Source organism: Durio zibethinus, chromosome 27 (assembly GCF_047325235.1).
Source record: "Durio zibethinus cultivar Kanyao isolate XHJ-2024 chromosome 27, ASM4732523v1, whole genome shotgun sequence".
Taxonomy (NCBI): Eukaryota; Viridiplantae; Streptophyta; class Magnoliopsida; order Malvales; family Malvaceae; genus Durio; species Durio zibethinus.
Window position 1 is genome coordinate 543,970 of NC_143188.1, and position 16,875 is coordinate 560,844.

Consider the following 16,875-nt stretch of genomic DNA (forward strand, 5'->3'; position numbering starts at 1 on the left):
AAGTAATGGCGTCAAGTGCACAAGTAGTGCACCACTGCTATCATCTTCTTCTTTTGGATCGTGTACCTACATTCGATCTCATTGAGCTTTCGACTCTCAAATGTAACCAGATGACCCTCCAGTATCAACGCACCCTCTATTATGTAGTCTGATGCGTTCGTATACATCTCATACGACTTAACATGGTCTGGCAAAGCCAAGATTGGCTCTTCAATTATTGTCTGCTTCAACCAATCAAAGGTTTTTTGACACCTTACGCTCTACTTTCTTGCTCTCTTTTTTTTTAACAAGTCAGTCAATGGTATGGCTATGGTTTAGTGACCTTTGATGAAATGCCTATAGTAGTTGTCCAGCCCAAGGAATGAGCTCAACTCAGTGACCTTGGTTGGTAGTTCCCACTCTAAGATAGTGTGCACCTTGCCTTCATCCATGAAAATCTTATCACCTCTCACTATGTGGCCTAATAATGGGATTTCTTGCTAGGAAAATAAGCACTTCTTCTTCTTGACATACAGCTTGTACGCCCGTAACACCTCAAACACTTGTCTCAAGTGGTCTACATGCTCTTTCAATGTCTAGCTATAGATCACAATATCATCAAGATAAACCATAACAAAGCGATCAAAGAACAACTGTAGTACCTTATTTATAATTGTACAAAATGTTGCTAGGGTATTGGTGAGTTCGAATGGTATGACCAAGAACTCATACGAGCCATATCGGGTGACACATGCTGTCTCGGGCTCATCTTCCATTACGATCTTAACCTGGTAGTAGCCTAACCTTAAATCCAGTTTGGTGAACCATCTTGCACTCTCAAGTTGGTCGAACAAGTTCGCAATAAGTGGGATAGGATACTTATTCTTGATGGTCAGCTTGTTCAAAGCCGATAGTTTATACATAACTGCAGCGATCCATCATGTTTACGTTGAAACTGAATCGAGGCACCATATAGCACCTTAGATGGCTTGATGAAGACAGCATCAATCAATTTCTTGAGCTATTTTTTCAACTCCTCCAACTCTGATAGGGACATTAGGTAAGGGGCTTTAGCTAGTGGCTTGGCCTCAGGCACCAATTTGATCTTATGGTCCACCTCCCTTTTGGGTGGCAGCTTGCTAGGTAGCTGTGTGGGCATCACATCACTAAAGGTATCCAGCACCTTTAGCCCCTTCAAGGGGGTGTTGGTCTCTTTCTCCCTCAGTTTCTTTTACTTCAAGGTTGCCAAGAAAGTGTCTTTATCCCTATTCACCGTCTTGGCAAATTGAATGGGCGACACCATCTTAAATTCAATCCCAAACCCACATTTCAATGGTACAAAACATTGGCACCATGCATCCAGAATGCATATACAATTGTCAAAAGACACAAAGAGGGTGTTAATCCAAATAAAAAAATCTAACCCAATCACAAACTTATAGTTATCCAAGGGTATTACCTTAATGGTTTCCTTGCCCTTTCAGTCTCCAAGTTGCAACTTTACTCCCCACGCTACTCCAATGGTAAGAACTTTTTTAGAGTTCACCATCTTGATGGTACCAATCTTTTTCTACACTTTCAGTTCAAGTTTCTAGGCTTTATCACTTGAAATAAACAAATGTGAGGCACTTGTATCCATTAGTGCGCTCACTTTCTTGCTCATAACTATCAGATCTACAAACATCAAGCCCTTTGGCTTACGACTCCCCTTACTCTAGATAACATTGAGCACCAACAACCCAAGCTTTGCTGCCTCTACTTCTGGCTCTTCATTCGACTCTTTGTCTATAATAGTCAGCTTACCCTTTTTTGGGTAATTGCATGCTATATGGTCTCTTTTACATATGTAGTATAAGATCGACTCACGGTCTCTCTTTGCTTTCCACTTCCTTGTTGGTGGCTTTCTCTCGTCATCTTTGTTCGAACAGTCTCAATCTCCATCTTTGGACTGCTGGTCACGATCTTTTCCCTTGGATTGTCTCTTTCGGTCTTTTTTATCCTTACCCTTTTTCCTTGAGCTTAGAAGATTTGAACTTGTTTTATGGTTTGAACTCCACCAAGGACTCGCCAGTAGTCATGGTTTTAGCCAAGTCACGAACTTTCCTTCATTGTAGCTCGTGCTTCACCCACAACTTCAGCCCATCCATGAAAGCAAATAAACCCTCCGTCTCACTCAGATCCGAGATCTGTAACATCGGTTTAGAGAATTTTTAGACACACTCCTTTATGTCCCCTTGTTGGCTAAGCTTACGCAACTTTACTCGTGCCTCTTCATTGGCATATTCCAAGTTAAACTGCTCCTTAAACTCTTTTTGAAACTTTGCTCAGGTTCCAATCACGACGCATTTATGTCTCACATCATTACACTTATGCCTCCACCATAATAAAACAACATCAGTAAGATACATCGAAGCGGTGCTTATCTTGGTAGCATTGTCTTGTATGCCTGTGGGCCAGAAGTATTGTTTCATCTCCTATAGGTAGTTGTCTACTTCCTTGGCAGCTCTTGTCCCCTTGAACTCTTTGGGCTTAAGAATCTTCACACGTGTCTTAGACACTCCAACAAACATGCCATTCCTAATGGCCATCTTGCAAGCAGCGAGCTCGCCCTTGAGCTCTTTCATTTCTTTTCATATGACCTCCATCCCATTACGCATGGTCTTCACCTAGGCTTCAAAGATTTCGTTCCTTTGGGTGATCATATCGAGGCCTTCATTGAGAGCAACTTGCAATTCACCCTTGAGCTCCTCCCCTATGAAGTTTAGCGCTTCAATGTGAGTCTCTACATCATCAAGCTTCTCCTTCACATCGTCCATGTTCACCTTTATTTTGGACAGCCTCCCGTCCATGGTAGTCTAGATGTCTCTCAAACTGGTCTTGTTGCCCCTTCCACAGCCTTGCTCTTGGGCTTCTGGTAGTTGGCTAGCAACATCACTCTGAGATACCATCTCCTTAACTGCGATCTAACCTACACACAAACACAAGCAAAACTTGAATCAAACTTGCTTTGATATCAATTGTCACGGGCTCCGACTAAAGACTCAAAATTCGTGCAACTTTAGGCTTGAAATCACCTCATTTTAGCCTAAGTCAACCTAAAACACAAACGTGCGGACACTAGAACAACTAAAAAGATAGAATACGCAAGTTTGAGAAAACAAGAGAATAAGGGAATTGCTCTTTCCTGATTTTTAGGGTTAACTAGATTCTGCTGAAGGTTCTTGCTGATCCTGATTGCTTCTAGAATATCTTGGAGCACATTTACTTTATTGGGCCCTCTTGAATGTGGTGCGGGCATCTTGCGGGCCTGGACCTGGCTGTGCGGGCAAGCTTGCATACTGTGCGAATGGTCTGGACTCATTTTCAAGGCCTAGTGTGCAAATTTCCACCAATGCCCCTTGTGCTCGAGCCTTAACCTCTGGTGCTTGGGCCTGCGTGCCTGCTCAGGACGTGACACAAACACGTTGCTAGACCCTTGTGACCAATCGGTAAAAGGGCGTTATAATTGGGGCAACACACCTAAGTACTTCATGCGGGACTAACATGATATTGGTTGTCAATCATACGTATGGACAGCCTAAATCGAGGCTAAGGGTTTAGGTGTTAAGAATTGAGTTTCGTGGGATGAGATGAATCTAGAGGTTTTAGGCTGGCTGTTGACTGGCATATGTGTTGTGCCTATGAGATCTTGACACGAGAGCTTGCGTATGATACAAGAAAACATAATGTTAGATTTTTACCATATCAAAAAGTAATAATATTATGAGATCTAGGCTTTGTGATCTTACGAGAATTCAAGGGTCAATACTTTGGATCTTAAGCCTTGCAGGCTAAGATGAGTGCTCAATGTCATCATAAAAATCGTGAGCTGATGTATTGATGGGAGTTTGAATTTTTTCTTATTGAGTTTGAGAATATGCAACCCTACCAGATTTGAGAAAAAAACTCAGTAATATACTGCTCGAAAAATCTATATTGAGCTGTACATGAAAAAATAAATTCGAGAAAAACTGATCTTGATTACGAGTACTTTTGATATTGTACGGACGCATGATTTTAGAATAAAAAACGTGCAGGCCGTGACACTGTACGTGCTTCTCTTTGGAAAGTGATTGTGCACCAGTTTTTTGCATTTAAAATCACTTGTAATGATGAGTGCTATGGTTGGAGTAGGCTTTATCTGATTATTAACAGTTGAACTAGCTAGGGAAGAAAGAAGAAACCCTGCTACTCCCCTTTTGCTTCCTTTAAACCAAGGGAAGTTTCCAGCTTAAAGGGGTGGATCGAATTGCCTTTAGCTGGCGTATTAACCAAGTTGATGATCGAAATTCGATGATTTGGGTACTGACGGGATCACTTAATGTATGATGTGATAGAAGATACCAACACAACTTGCCAAGAGCCCAAGACCAAAATAAAAATTAAGAGAAAAATACAATTGTAAAAGTGGAAATCTGTCTGCCTCTTTCAACGGTCAAATAATGAGTGAAAAAAAAAAAGAGAGTGAGTCCTCCCACATATAATCTGTCGTTTTGGGCTGCGAAATTTATAAACAGAATCAAACCTTGTTTTACGAGACATGAGATTTCTCAAGCAGAGTTCCCTGAATCCAAGCACAATTACACAATTTCACAGGAAACAATTATATTTCCGAAATGGTTGACTTTCAAGTTTCTTAAAGAAGAAAAAGAGTGATATTTCAGACAGAAAGTCTGAAACACGTCGGTCACCATGATAATGCACGGCTCTTGCGCTGCAAATAATAATTTCATCTCAACAAAATGTGTCTTGCACCATTCACCAAATGCTGATTCTAATTGCTCAAAAAATTTTGAATCCAGTGGAATTTCAGGATCACCAGAGATTCCTGTTAATAGATAGCTTTACATTGCAAAATTTTCGATACAGGCATCGACTCCAATTCTCTACTCTAGAACCACTTTTCAAGTGCTTTTTTCTTTTTGTTCAAAAATTTCTGGTGGTTTGCTCTCCAACATAAGAAATACGAATGAAAAGTTTCAACATTATAAGATTATTATGGAAATAAGTGCTTCCATCACCAAGGCAAATGCATGAAAATTTGTCCATAAAGTAAACTTTTGCCCTCCTCCTAGATCTCCAATGCTACCTGTAGCTGAAAACAGAGTAATGTAAAAGAGGATTCAGTTGATAGATATGCCGTTCGATATTAAAACCTTAATCTACAGTCTTGAATAACAATCTTACCACACTCTCTCGTAGCATTCGTAGAAGTAGAGCAGAGGCACATCATCACTCCAGTCTCAGTATCGTAGCCGCAAGTACCACCGGATCGAGTGCACCGTTCACATCCAGTTTCCGGCACTGAATAAGACAATTTCATACCATAAACCCAATCCAGGGGTCCAACACCCTTCAAATTATCAGTATTAATGACACTAGTATAATGCGTGCAGTCCAAGATGTTCATGCTCATATACTTGACCGTGTCATACCCCGTAAAACAACAAGGTGGAGAACTATTACTCAGCGAATGAAAAATCCTGAAAGCATTGCAAGCACCATAAAGCTCATCACAGGAATGACCTGAAAAGTTGAAGCAAAGATTCTTGTAGTGGTTGAGTACTGGAGAGTCGATGGAGCAATTTAGGAGAGCGAAAACAGTGTCTGAAGTTGGAGGGATTATAACCGATTGAATATCCGTCATGACAAAGTCATGGTGGGGTTGTAGTATCGAGCATGTGGACATGGCTGGATCGTATACCACCATGGTTTTCTTCTGGTAGTCGATAGATTGGACCTTGTAGCGCCCAGAAGTGGCTATAAAGAACAGGTCATTGGTGCAGTTCAGCATTTGCCGGTATTGCGGAGCACCGCAACCATCGTCGACGCCAAATGGGTAGTTTATGGCAATGGTGCCGCAGAAGGTGCGGCAGAGGTTGGCACTGAGGACAGGTAAGGCTAATGCTATAAGCGTAAAGATGAGTTGGTGGTTTTGCGGATGCTGCATTTTTTATGCTACCTAGTGGGAATGTTTTGGTGATGAAAGTGCTAAAGAACTGTAAGAAGAAGAACAAGCTTAAAGCAGACCTTGTTATGTTACGTTATTGGTATGGAAAGGATTCCGAGATTTACTGCATAAGTCAGGAGAACTTTTTGACTGTTAGGCTGGAGGTGGGAACCACAAGTTTGAAAATGGTATGAAATGCCATAAGCTATGACGGATGGTAATTTACAGTGCATCTTGCTTTTTCAAAGGTACAGTTTTTCACAGTTTATGATTGGAGTGGAGCAATGATCTGGCATCCAATTGAGCCTATTATCGAGAACGAGAAAGCAAAAGATCAGCTGCTCTCATTGCGTGCGACATATGGGCCACACAGATAAGCTCGACCAGTTTGCATATCCTGGAGAAGTAAAATGTTGTTACATTGTGCACTCAACAAGACAGCCGAAAGCAGTTTGTTTTTTCTCAAGTATAGTATGGTAGTATTTTCAAACTGATCAACCAATGCGTATAAATCGCTTAAATTATCTAGATTCTAGACTCAAGTATTTCAGATGTCTATCAAGGCCAATAAATGTTAATTGAAATGTGTACCTGGATCCACTGGACTTTATTTTCAGTCTTTTAGCATGTGATTAAAGCCTGACAGGGTCAATACTTATGTGTAGAGTACCTTATTTCATTTTCTGTTGTTAACCAAATTTGAATGAAAAATAAATGAATATTGCCCGCCTTCGCATCTGAGAGTTCCCTATTTCCAACCAAAAAGAAAGATCTATTTAGAGAATATGTCGTGATTGTAGTCCAACGGTTTGGATAATTTTCTTCCAAGTAATAAATCCGCGTTCTACCCCTGGCAAACGCAAATAAAATTTAATTTTATTTAGCTGTAAGTAGTTCTTACAGGGTAAAACTTGCATGACAAGGATAACATTTCGGAAACCATATAGTCCTGGATGTGTACTATCTATTTGCCTTCTGCATATTTATTGGATACTAGGAAATATTAGTGGATACTAGGAGATATTATAAGTCTTCTTACCATCAGACACGAGTGAAGCGCAGGTATTCCAACCCGGATGGAAGCTTTTTAGTCTCAAAACCTTGAGGAAACATTTCTTTGGCTTCTTCGTTGGTCACCGCAAGAGAAATCACCACAATATCATATGGTTTCCAATTCACTAGTGTGGCAACCTTATATTTTTATACCTTCTGCAGGGCATCTTGGACCCTCAACACTTCATCCATGTTACGATCAATGATTGCTGGATATACTAAGCAAGGATTCAAATAGCGGTCGGATAGTGGTGTCGCGACCACTATTTCGTGATCGCGCCACTATCTGCCACTGTTATTGAACAAAAAAATATGAGAGAATTTGAATCTCGTTTATAACGGATGAATCGTGATTGTGAATTACGATATAACGATGAATAGCGATAATAACGGTCCGCTATTACCCGCTATTATCGTTATTGCCGCTATTCCTATTTTCATTCAAAAATTCAAAAAAAAAATCATTTGATTTTCTTTAAAAATTTAAAATAAAAACAACAAATAAAAAAATAAGCATCGATTTACAAATTCAAAAAAAAAAAACCCACAAAACTTAAATTTAAAAAAAAAATCAATTCTCTCAAGTTCAATTTCAATCAAAATCAAGTATATGCAATTTAAAATAAAAAATTAATTCAACATTCAAATTATCTTTTTTTTTTTAATTTCCAAATTTGTTATGATTTTATGTGTTTGGGATTAGATTGGGCGATGTTACATTGATAGAATGAGGCAAGAGTTGCTGAGACTTAAAATAAGAGACAAGAGATGAGAGTGAAACTTGAAATTTACAGAAGCAAGCAAATAACACACACCAAATAAAAAGAGAACTGAGAGATGGGGATGTGGATAAAGGTTTGGAGAAAAAAAATTATTGAATGCAAGGTGAAGAGATGAAAAGTTGTGTGGGACTGTGCAATTTAGTCAAGAGACAAGAGAAGTAGACTTGAGGTTATTATTGTTGAAAATCACCCATAACATGAAGGCTATCAAGTTTGATTTACTGTAAGTTCATAAAAAGCAATTCTTTTGACTCATAAATTATAATGCTCTTATTTAATTTATGAATACCTAATCACTTATTATTTGATTTATGCATAATATAGTTCGGTAATAATTTGATGAATACGGTAATTAAATAATTAAATATATTATTTGTTATGATTATTTATTTTTTACATATTTATTTATCTCTTTTTAATTTTTAATTATCATATAAATAATTTTTTAAATATGAATATTTTACTATAAATATTTTTTCTTAAATAAATAAAACACATGATATAATATAAATTACTTTAAAAATTATAAAATAAGAGGTTTTATGATTAATAATTAAAATTATTATATTTTATAATAAGTTGAGCAAAATTTAAAAAAATTCACGATCGCAATAGTCGTAATGACTGCGAAAATCTTCGTTATATTTGCAACCGTGACAAACACAATACGATCGAAAATGTGATCGTTATCGCAATTTAAATCCCTGATACTAAGCTCAGCTTGATCTATATCATCCAATTTTTTTGTTAGCAACAAAGCATGGGTTCTTTTTTTTCGCGATAGCTTTATTTAGATTTGCTTTAATTATGCTAAAGCTACGTATAAAACAACACATCACTTTGTTATCGGAGCCCACAATATGAAGAGCTCCATTTGGGAGTTGGTTCCCTGAAAAGCCTTTGGCATCAAGTCCACCATGTTAAGTTGCTTGAGGATCTTTTTTTTTTAGATCTGTGATGATTGGGTATATCACCTTGCACCCAGGCTACCATGCAACCAATTAAGACATGCACAAAGTAACAAAGAAATTGGTCAAAGTGGATATAAAAGCCATACACGCTTCTCACATTTAAGTTCAAAGGAAACTTTAAAAAAAAAAAGTTATATTGAAAATTTGCAATAAAAATGTTAGGCGTCAACATCCTTGATCCTTTCGTTGTGCGACTGCACATCATCACAAAAGAAAGCCAAAAGCTTTGCCCCTCGTTTTTCAAACTCCGGCTGGAAAGCTACCATCTTGCCAAGTTCGTAGTGCATACTGATGTAAAATCAGCTGCAAGCAAAAACATAAACCAACCCAACCCAACATAAAATAGATCACAATTAACATCTTATATTCCAAGATAATTACAAAGAGAATTAAAGAAACAAAAAAAAAAAAAAAAAAAAGCCTACACCAGGATGAGAGAAAATGATGGTCCAGCCATTGTTGAAATAGTCATGAAGCTTGACTTTTCCGTGAGAGATTTCAACTTCAAGGTTTGGCACAATGTCTTCAAGGGTATGCCAGGCATTTTTTTTTTAGATTAATAGTAAAAAGGAAGACTATAACTCGATTTCTTAGTTTCTTAATGTGGAAAGTGGGAGGAGAGACGTGTGTTTATGTAAGGTCAAAGCTGCTACGTGAGTGTAGCAAAGGTTCTCCCACGTGTCTTTGGTTACCAAATTATATCGATGCTTACTAAAATTATATAAAAATTTATCAAAATTATATATAAGATTATTAAATTATGTCAAACATTATCCAAATAAGAACTGTATTAAAGTTTATCAAAATTATATTAATAATTACTAAGAATATATAATAAATTATCAAAATTATATGAAAGATTATCAAAATTACGTTGGTAAGTTATCAATGTTTTATAAAAAGTTACTAAAATTTTATTAATATATACTAAAATTATATCATATTAACAAAATAGTAATCACTTATGATTACAAAATTTTATCAAAGTTTATCAAAATTTTCACAAAAATTACTAAAACATATAAAAAGTTGCCAAAATTGTACCTAAAATTACCAAAATTGCATTAAAAGTTACCAAAATTATTTCACACTTACTAAAATTTTATTAAATGTTGCCAAAATTATATCATACACTATTAGAAAATGAGTTTTTAGCAACAACAATTTGTAGTCACTGAAAATATTGTTGCAAAATCTCATTATATTTGCAACAATTTTTTGTCATTGTTGCTTATTTGAATTTTTTTTATATTTTATATATTGATTTTTTTATTGTTACAAATTCCTATCAAATTTGGTAATGATAAAAAAAAATCGTTATGAAACCCTATTATATTTGCAATAATTTTTTATTGTCGTTACTTAATTAACTTTTAAAATATTTTATATAAAGACAAAAAAAAAGTTGCTATGATATCTTCATCGTATTTATAATGATAAAAAAAAAATCGTTTTGGAAGCTTATTAGATTTGCAACGACTTTTTACCGTTGGTGCCAAATTATAAAATTTTTAATATTTAAATATTTTAGTCAATGATTAAAATAATTATTACAAAATTTCTATCATTTAAAAAAATTGTCGTCGCAAAATTTTATTAGATTTGAAATAATTTTTAAAATTCTGCATAATTAACGTTTGGATCAATTTTTTTTTTTTTTTATAAATTATCTTTTTCCAAAATATACTATTAATGGGCTCTTTGAAATGTTAATTATATTCATTATTATATTTTTAAGTCTGCAAAAATAAATATATAAATTTTCTTAAAAAAGATCACCATCAATATGGTGTATATATACATGTATTTATGTATGTATATATGTAATTGATAAGTTTTACTTCTTAATCTTTTAAATGTATCTGTAAAATATGAAGAGGTCAACTATTCTTTTTCTCCAAGTTAACTTATAAAATATTTAATTTATCATAATGAGTTGAAATAGTATTTTTTTATATTTTCAATAAAGTAGTTAAGGTAAGTCAATAAAACATACATGGAGAATTAAGAGTTAATTAACTTAAAAAATGCTAATATTTGTAACAAATACAGATAGCTTCATAAGATCATTCCGAGAATAATTAAGTTTGGGCAAAACTTGAAGATATCATGACTTTATTATAAGAAAAAAAAAGGATATTTACATTTTGTTCATTAAAATGTAACTTAATAAATCATAAGAAGTAGATTATAAGTTATACCATTTTAAAAAATTAAAATTACTTAATTCAATAATATTAGTCTATTAATTTATATCTTATTAGTTTACATTTAATAGTTAATTGTGTTTATATTTTAATATGGCTTAAGTTTAAAAATCAATGATTTAATTGACTTTTTATGTTTCTCTTTCAAAAAAATATATATATAAATGTAAAAATATAAAGTAAGTCCAAAATGAAAAGAGAATCGGGCTAATGAAATTCTAAAGCCAAACAATTCTCGACGTTCCAACCCCCAATATTTTAAATGAAATTTTTGCTCAACTTTGTTGTCATGTTCACCATTTCTCTCCCCACTCAAAACCAACCCTCACTATCGGTGGCCACACACTCCACCGTCCCTTCTTTATTCATTTTTATCTCTTTAAGGTGAGTTTCAATTGTCCTGAATGTCTTTTCATTTTCTTTTCATTTTTCATATTCTTTTTGGATTCCAATTTCTTTAATTTTGTGAAACAGGTTAAACGGGAAAAATTTTTCTATTTTGATTTGTTTTGTTTAATATTCATAAGATGAAATAATTTGATTCCAAATTTAATATGAGGTTTTAGGAAATTCTCGCAAGGTTGGATAAAATGCGATCGAGCCTACTCTAGTTCAAGTTCAAGGCAGATGCGGAGACAAGAGAGGTGGAGCACTGGAGCTTAACTTTGGATTTTAGATACCTAGCAAAAGTACAACAATGGCTAAAAAGGCCAAACTTTTTTTTTCCTTTTTTTTTTTTGTCTCTCCTAATGTTTCTCCCAGGTAATTTAAGCACTAACCCTAAACTTTAATTCCTATTTGTTAACTTTTGATATATTTTTTCATAGATAAAGCATCAAACTTGTAACCATATAAGTTAGTCATGAATGCAACGGATGGAGATGCAGTTCGCTTAGTCTATTCGAGAGACACCCCATTCTCAAACCTATGTTTCCCATTGTTAAATGTTTCAAGGAATGGCAAAACAATCATCTTTTATTCAATATTTTTAATGCTTTCGTCAAATTGATCCTCACTTTGCTGTCTGGTATTGTTAACAAATTGAATTTTTTTAACAGTTATTTTTTGTTTGAATGAACTATGGAATATTGATTTGATATGTCTTTTTAACTAGCATATATGTGAAGTGGATATCTTAACCAAGATTTTGACTTGATTTTGTGCTTAAATTATCTATATCATGACCTTGTGATGCTTTGTATTATAGACATTGTCAATGATCTGAGTTTGACCTTAATTTTGTTTAGGGTACCTCAAGATGTTGTAGTAATGGGCAGAAAATGCATGATTTAAAAGTGGGTAAAAGGTGAGTCCTATGTTTTTTTTGCTTACGTAATTCTTTTGTTCAATACATATTTGAAATTGTGAACTGACTTCTATTCTGTTGCCATGTAATTGTATACATTGTTTATGCATATGCTTTACAAGATGCATAGGTTTGGGATAGAAACAGAGATTATTTAATTAAAAGGTATTAACATTATGCCCTATGAGGTTGTTTAAAGAAAGTAAAGTTTTGCATTTTATTTGATGCTGAAGTATGCTTATGGGGGATTAAATCCAATTCTTTTAACTATTTATTTGTTTGATGATATAAGTATATCCATGTGCTTTTCACAATGGCTTTTTTGGCCTTTCTAAGAGTTCCTTCATTGTATTTTGAAAGATAATATATCTTGTGTTTGATTTTTTAATTTATTTTGACTAATGAATTTTGTGGATATTTTTAAGCCCTTACAAAAGTGGGTGAGAGGATTATCTCGAAGGGCACTATTGTTGTTAGATGTCTTCTTTTGGTATACCTTTTATTGGTATGTGCAGATTTACCTTTTCAAAAGCATATAAGTATGGATTATAGTGCTATTATAGTGAAACTAGGTAATTTTTCTTCCCTTCTCATTGGATTCAATTCATCTGCATAAGGTTTTTCATTTATGATGATTTTTTTTGGCTTTTAATTTTAGTTGAAAATAAAGTTGTTGAACAATTAGGTAATTTGATGTTGGCATGATGTCTTAAGACCGTAAAATATATCTTATGAACAAGTTAATATTTTTTTGTAATTTTATTTACATAAAATTTTTTTCAGTTCTTGGGAAGGTGAGAAGGCCTCAAGAAGCTCTTTAGGATTTCAATATGATGCTTGTAATTTTTCACTATTTTATCACTTTATGCAATGAGAGATCTTTTTTAGTATTTATGCAATGTTGTTGGTTTAATATTTAACTCCTAAACTGTTAAGGGAGACTGCCAGAGAGATAGATAGATTTATATCCTGATTTAGCTGCATATAACAATATTGCTATTCCATTTGGCAAGCTGGTCTTTTGAAGGAACTCTTGAACATAATTGAGTGCATAAGGCAGAAACTTTGTAAAAGAATTAAAAAAATGTGTCCCAAGAATCGGGATCCAAGTGCTGAACCTGATCTAGTTATAATTAATGTTGTATGTGAGCATTTCAATGCTTGTTCTTTTTGACATTCTATGACTTCTTTCAATCCATTAAATTATGATATAATAATTTTCACTGGCAAAATGCTTGCTAGATTCTGAATACTTGTATCCTACTGTATCTATGGAAGGGTGTTTCCTAGGCGATTCTACAGTTGAAAAAAAGTGATCTAAGACCTAATAGAGCAACATATGGGCTTGCAATTTAGGTACTTATAATCCATGATATCTACATTCACATTTTGTTTCAGGCATCTTACTTTTGGTCCTAAGCGATAAAAGCATTTTATTTATTGCTCCAATGGTAGAATCATGGCCATTTGAATGCTACTGTGTGTCTTAAGTTCATGTGCTATCTTTTATTAGTTATTTTTCCTACAACAAAATGCTGGTCAACTTAGCTTTCAAAGCTTTAGATGCCAAACAGTGGCAAAATACATTTAAATGGCCATTGTCTATTTTGTCTTTACAATATTTCTTGCAAAGCTGTGGAAACAAAAAATCTCCGACGACTTAATGGCCTTGATAGTATGGTAAATCTTAATTATACATAAATTTTATACTTAAAATCTTAATTGGATTTATTTATTAGAATTTGAATAACAAGTTGAAGTCAGGAAAAATGAATTGCACGCAACAAAAAGTTAACAAAAGAAGATGGGTTTCTTTTCTTTTTTCTTTTTTTTTCTCTTTCTGTTATTCACTACTTCATTATGTGATACTATTTCTCTTAGTTTTTTTTCTTTCAAGGAAAAAAATAGAAGCAGGTGATGAATTGAGAACCATGTAGTACTTAGGAGGAAGGTTTAAGGATTTGCTACACCATCCAAATGAGCAAATATGTGAATTTGCTACAGCATCAATTGTGAAATCAACTTAATATGGAGTCGTGAGTTAGACCTTAGATTACAATCATAATTGTTTTTACTCGTTTAGGAATTTTAATTGTTGTAATATACTTTATTACATTCTTTACTTGTGTAAGAATTTTAATTGTTTTAACATATTTTAAAAGAAATGTATTGAAAATGATGCCATTATAAAAATTTAGTGAGCAAAGATTTGTTGAAACCATAGAGTGTTAATTTTTATAAAAGTTACAAAAAAAAAAAAAAAAGGATTTTCATGATGAGACAATGTTGTGCAATAATTTTGGATAATAATATTTGTTGTTTCTAATATTAATAAGGCCATTGTTAATTTGTTTACCAGTTGTAACAACAAAAATTTTATTGTGAAAAGATTATTTGTAACAATTATAATGGTTATTAAATTTTCTTATGTCATTGAAAAAATATTTAGAAATGATAAATTTGTGGTTTTAAAAAAATTTTTTACAATGATTATTGTCATTATGAAATTATTTATTGAAATGATAAAATAATTGTTGTTAAAGATAATTTACAATAAAAAATATTATGAAGTAAAAAATTATTAGACAATAAAAATAATGTTGTTGCGTAAAATTTTTAGTAACCAAATATGTAGTTGTTAAAAGACAGTTTTGACAATCATATTATATCATTGCTTAAACATAATTTATTTATCAATGAAAAAAAGTTATTTCAATAAACTTTTTTTATAATGACTTTCGATATGATAAAAATTGTTGTGTATACTTTTAACAATGAAAGTACGTGCAATGACTTTGCAATAATTTTTTTCGTTGCAAAAAGCTTTAGCAACGATAAATTATCATTTTACAACTATATTAACTATTATTAAAACAATTTTTTCTAGTAGTGATAATTATAAAAATAGAAGTATAAGTTATCAAAATTGTATTAAAGATTACTAAAATTTTACAAATTGTTACCAAAATGCTAATAAATATTACAAAAAGTATCTAATAAGTTAAGAAAATTATATGAAAGGTTATCAAAATTACATCAATAGATTATCAATGTTTTATCAAAAGTTACTAAAATATATTAATAGTTATCACAATTATATCATGTTACCAAACTAACACTTAATGTGACCAGTATTTTATTGATGCTTATAAAATTTTATCAAAATTTATCAAATTTCTAATAAAAATTACCAAAATATATAAAAGTTTACCAAAACCAAAATTGTATCAAAAGTTATCAAAATTATATAAAAACTTATTAAAATTGTATCTAAGATTACCAAAATTATATCAAACTTACAAAAATTTTATTAAATGTTACCAAAATTATATAAATAATTACCCAAATTATATTATAAGTTATAAAATAGAAAAAAAGATTACCAAAATTGTATTAAAGGTCACTACAATTTTACGAATAATTATAAAACTTATAATAAAGGTGATCACAATATATTAAAATTTATCAAAATCAAAATTATATAAATAGTTATAAAGTTGTATCAAAATTTGCCAAAATAGTGTTAAACGTTACTAAATTTTATTAATTGTTATCAAATTTCTAACAAAGATTATTCCAATATAGAAAAGGTTATCTATTATATCAAAATTTACTAAAATTATATCCAAGATTACCAAAATTATATTAATGGTTATCAAAATTATATCATAAACACCAAAATTGTATTAAAGTCTACCAAAATTATATCAAACTTACAAATATTTTATTAAAAATTACCAAAATTGTCTTAATGAGCACCTAAGTCATATAATAAGTTACCAAAATAGAATTAAAGGTTACGAAAATTGTATTAAACATTACCAAAATTTTATCAAATGTTATCAAACTTCTAAAAAATGTTACCAAAAATTAAAATCAAATATTATATATAAGGACATTTAGTTTAATATCATGATGATTATTTTAATTTCATTACTATTTAAAAAATATTATAATTAATTCATTATATTATAACTTATTAACAATCAAACAATATATTTTTTTTGAACTTACAAATTTTTTACTTTTTCAATGTTGGTATAAGACATAAGTATTATCTCAATTTATTTCTTAACATTAAAATATTCATTCTTAATAAATTTGACAAATGCAAATTTACCCTGTGATTAAAGGTAGTATGAAAAGTGCTCTTGGAGTTTAAAATGTGACACATAACCACTCTATCATTATTCCGTTATCACTTGTTGGAACGTCGTTAAACATAAAATGACCAAATTGACATTCATATAACACAAGCCACGAACATCACAGAAACAGTTGAATAGTTAACAAAAAGTTGAACAAAACTTCCTTTAATATGATCTTCGTCTTTTAAAACTCTTTTTTCAGCAATCAATCTTTAAAATCATTCAATTATTATGATGTGAAGGTGTTTGGGCTGGTGATTGAAATCAAGATTTTGGTTACTAATTTGTTCGAAAAGCAGTGATTGAAATTTGGGCATAGTTTGGAAATATTTCTTTAGATTTGTATAATCAAATAAGGTACATACAATTCTCTCTTTAACTTCAATGTAATTGGTTTTAGGCAATTGTTAGGGTTTGCAACTTTTATTAAAAACATTTAG

At 32.2% G+C, this 16,875-nt stretch overlaps 1 protein-coding gene, 1 long non-coding RNA gene and 1 pseudogene across 12 annotated transcripts; 1 reads left to right on the top strand and 2 right to left on the bottom strand.

The window, feature by feature from the left end:
- Positions 1–4,775: 4,775 nt before the first annotated feature.
- Positions 4,776–6,067, bottom strand: LOC111279957 (wall-associated receptor kinase carboxy-terminal protein). The gene is made up of 2 exons (XM_022867039.2): positions 5,206–6,067; positions 4,776–5,113 (listed from the first exon to the last, which is right to left on the bottom strand). Exons 1-2 carry the CDS (start codon positions 5,966–5,968, stop codon positions 5,004–5,006), a joined length of 873 nt encoding a protein of 290 aa, XP_022722774.2. The 5' UTR covers positions 5,969–6,067; the 3' UTR covers positions 4,776–5,003.
- Positions 6,068–6,776: 709 nt separating this feature from the next.
- Positions 6,777–9,307, bottom strand: LOC111279111 (1-Cys peroxiredoxin-like; annotated as a pseudogene).
- Positions 9,308–11,137: 1,830 nt separating this feature from the next.
- LOC111279873 (uncharacterized) lies at positions 11,138–13,429 on the top strand. 11 transcript variants are annotated; one of them, XR_016334861.1, is made up of 5 exons: positions 11,138–11,365; positions 11,548–11,625; positions 12,229–12,287; positions 12,713–12,792; positions 13,071–13,429. It is a non-coding gene; the product is annotated as an uncharacterized LOC111279873 (long non-coding RNA). The 11 variants fall into 11 exon arrangements; XR_016334858.1 differs by having other exon boundaries at positions 12,713–13,429; XR_016334860.1 differs by lacking the exon at positions 12,713–12,792.
- The last annotated feature ends 3,446 nt before the right edge of the window (positions 13,430–16,875 follow it).

Excerpts from the sequence above, each read along its gene's own strand:
- LOC111279957 (XM_022867039.2), bottom strand. The coding sequence starts at position 5,968 with ATGCAGCATCCGCAAAACCACCAACTCATCTTTACGCTTATAGCATTA. Across the intron at positions 5,114-5,205 it reads GAATGCTACGAGAGAGTGTG|CTACAGGTAGCATTGGAGAT; the intron begins GTAAGATTGTTA and ends CTCTGTTTTCAG.